Source organism: Leptodactylus fuscus, chromosome 1 (genome assembly GCF_031893055.1).
Source record: "Leptodactylus fuscus isolate aLepFus1 chromosome 1, aLepFus1.hap2, whole genome shotgun sequence".
Classification (NCBI taxonomy): domain Eukaryota; kingdom Metazoa; phylum Chordata; class Amphibia; order Anura; family Leptodactylidae; genus Leptodactylus; species Leptodactylus fuscus.
The window spans coordinates 61,058,487-61,061,985 of NC_134265.1; the positions used below are offsets into that span (position 1 = coordinate 61,058,487).

General features: G+C 42.4%; 1 protein-coding gene and 2 non-coding genes across 3 annotated transcripts; all 3 read left to right on the forward strand.

Annotated features, from left to right (window-relative positions):
• The first annotated feature begins 335 nt into the window (after positions 1-335).
• On the forward strand, positions 336-3,196 carry COX7C (cytochrome c oxidase subunit 7C). Its single transcript, XM_075262437.1, has 3 exons — positions 336-499; positions 1,991-2,130; positions 3,116-3,196. Exons 1-2 carry the CDS (start codon positions 422-424, stop codon positions 2,105-2,107), a joined length of 195 nt encoding a protein of 64 aa, XP_075118538.1. The 5' UTR covers positions 336-421; the 3' UTR covers positions 2,108-2,130; positions 3,116-3,196.
• LOC142190954 (small nucleolar RNA Z39) lies at positions 627-689 on the forward strand. Its single transcript, XR_012714592.1, has one exon. It is a non-coding gene; the product is annotated as a small nucleolar RNA Z39 (small nucleolar RNA).
• Positions 2,982-3,042, forward strand: LOC142190953 (small nucleolar RNA Z39). The gene has a single exon (XR_012714591.1). It is a non-coding gene; the product is annotated as a small nucleolar RNA Z39 (small nucleolar RNA).
• Positions 3,197-3,499: the final 303 nt, after the last annotated feature.

A 3,499-nucleotide genomic window follows, 5' to 3' on the forward strand; every position in this document is an offset into this window, starting at 1 on the left:
ACCACATGAGACTATAGCTCACTGTAGGCTAGCGGTACCTATAACTTTCTACACCCTGAGGTGACCACACACATGCCGCCTCAGTCCCTATAGTATAGTACTAGCTATATTTTGGCGCGCAGCCCTGACATAACCTTCCCTCTTCCTGACCTTGACTACTTCTCCCTCACAAGTCACACATAGCACGTACATAATGGACGCGACGGGCGGAAGTGAGCGCAGGGCTTATCGGGAGTTGTAGTTCCCTGCCGCTCAGTTATCGCTACATGTAAGCGACTGTTAGAGGCCTCACAGACTACATATCCCAGCATGCACCTTCATACAAGCCGTCTTGCGTTTCCGACTCCTCCCCTTTTCTCTACCGGAAGTGCAGAAGTACTGGAGGTTACGGCCGCTGTGCAGTCTCTCCTTGTCTACCATCATGTTCGGTCAGGCCGTGCGCAGGTTCACCACCTCTGTCGTCCGTCGTGGCGGCCACTATGAGGAAGGCCCAGGCAAGGTACGGGAAGAGAGTACATAATGGAGGGTTTGTATTTCAAGGGCGTCCTGTTCTATGGTGTGGGTAGTGCGGCCTGTGTCCTAGGTGTATCAGGCGCCTCGCCTAGCTTATACATGCTGGTGGGCTGGTACAAGTGATGAGAGTGTATTTGTATGAGAGATCTATGATCCTGTAAACGCTTTCTGATGTACCATCTGCAGCAGCTCCATTGTGTAATATGTGGCTATTAGTATGTCCTATGGTAGAGGACACTGGGATCCATATATGTCACCCTGTATGTGACATGGAGCATAGCTGGGGTTTCTGCACTTTAGTTTGTTGTAGTGGTGTTACCTGAGCAATGTCTCCATGCACAAGCCAGGTGCTGTCCCGATCCTCACTCACATGGTCTAACTACAGCAGTCTAGTCACCAGGTCTCGTGATATTTAGGCTATAATAATGTAGGATATATGGCTAAATCTGCAACCTGCTATGGTAAGTGTGCTGGTCAGGGCCTGACCACTGGAAGCCTCACCGATTACAAGGAGTCCTCCTTTATACCCCCATAGAGCTGGTAGAATTTGTCTAGGGTTAGATGACTTTGGTAACCGCTCCATTGTGAGACCAAAAATGTCCTTGTTGCCCTGTGATTCCTTCACTAGTGTGAATAGTCACATTGAAACCTGAGAGTTCTGCAAATGTGATTTGTGCTTACATAAAGAGACTAGCAGTGCTTTAGCCTTTCAAACTATCTAATATTTGTGGATTTTGTCGCAGGTATTTAGCAAGATCCATACAAATATGTTTTATCCACATGCCATAAAAGGTCTAGATGGTTTCTTACTCTTCCAGTATATCTGTTTTACAAGTTACAGGCCTAAAGCATGCGGCTCCTCATGTCCCTTGGAGAATTTTGAACAAGGACAATGCAGACAGGAAGGTTATTCTACAGGTTTTGGGCCTGTAATTTTAAAGGGGATTTCTGGATTAAAACATTGACCCATTTTAAATCTAGGTCATCAGTACGAGATTAGTGAGGATCTGCTATTAATACCATCACCAATTAGCTGTTCTCAGCAGCTGATACAGAGAATGGATCAGGAAGCAGACAGCGCTGTTCTCCATGTATTGGCCAGACCAGGTACTGCAGATCAGCTACCATTCATGCTGTATGAACGAAGTCTGTGTCACCACACAGTTGTCTGCTTCCTGCTCCATTCTCTGTGTATCGGATACTTTGTACAGCTATTCATTGGGGGTGGCTGGTGTCAGACCCCTATTAATCTTTATATTTTGCTATTTGACTGACATCAATATTTTTAGCCTAGAATATCCCTTTGACAATCAATAACCCAATAAGGAAGGAAGCTATTAAAATGGATAGTTCGATAATTTGTACCTATGTTGATATTTCCTTTTGACTTTAATCCTGGATTTATTAGCAGAATATTTTTTTTTGTTGTCTTCAATGCTTTATACTGATACATTTTGTCTTTTTTAATTTTCTCCAGAACCTTCCCTTTTCTGTTGAGAACAAGTGGAGACTTCTCGCTCTGATGACTGTTTTCTTTGGTAGTGGATTCACCTTCCCCTTTATCATTGTCAGACATCAACTCTTGAAAAAGTAAATGGTGATGAAGATTCTGTAAAGGTAGGTATCCTCCACTGTGTGATGGGGACAATGGTGTGGTCACTGTAATGTAGGACCTGAAGAACGCTACTATTCAGAACCTCCATCACTCGCCAGGTCACTTGTCAGGTGCCAAGATCTGTGTGGCCTTAGAATTGCATAGAACATGGCATAGAACATATTCTGATGACAAGCTTAGCACCAAAATCAGATCTTAAAGGGATTTTACAACAAAACACATCTACAGCATATCTACATGAGCTATTCCATAAATATGTAATAGATCTGGGTCATCCAGGGACATAAATTTATCTGGTAAATTCTTTTTCATGGACCCATGGGTTATGATCTAGTTTTGTTCACTGGGTCATGTGAGTGGAACCCAGACCTCGCCCCCATGGCTGCTCTGTTCCCTCATCGCCTGTTCTCACTCGCTAACCTTGCTATGGGGGCTGATTTTTACCATAGCCAACCAAACCATTTAGCCCAGGTAAATTACCAATGAGATCATCCAGGTCCTGGAAAACCTGCCAGATAAATCAAGGTAATCTCCTTTAAATAAACTTGGCATGTAAGAGATGCGATTATGAGAACAATTACAGTTCTCAACCATTCAATACATATCAGATAAGTGATGTTTACTGATGTAGTCACACTTTTGCAAAATTATATTGAGGTTTAAGATTGTATTTACATCCATTGGGAGCCTTTGTTGAAGATTTGATAGGGAAAACTAGCACTGCATGCCCGTGGTACCCATCATCATGATAAATTGGCGCTAGCTCATGGTTTCTACTATACAGCCCACAACTAAGATGTGAACAAAGTCTAACGTTAGGACTGGAGAAATGTTGGTCATCAGGAAAATATCTGTGCATGTGATGACAAATATCAGTATGACAATTCATGATACTGTAAACGCTTTCTGATGCACATTTTTTTTCTCTTAAATTTGTAGTTTGCAAAATAGTTTTTTCTCATTCCAAATTTTTATTTTTTTTTCCAGATGCAGTGGACCGTCTGTGATGCAAGTCTAAATATTCCCACCATGCCAGCCATGGGTTGTAAATAAATAAATTACACAGTACTCCGACTCTTCTGTCTTTCATGTTTGTTAATCCAATGCATCTGTCATTCTTTGCCAGTGAATGTTCGTTTCATTACAAACTGAGTATTCTGATTTGCTTCCAGTTGATAGAAAATCAGTCCTGATTTTAACCCAGGTCTTATAAGCCATGCACTTCGGTGTCAGTCAAGTGACCAGAATAGTTTTATGGGTTTTTTGAACTGGAAGTAAAACATGTGTGTGTGTGATCTGAAAACACTGAGCCAGCAACCTTTGTGAATAGTGCATGTCCCATCTTTAGCCTTTAGAAGTTTATGGAGGGGG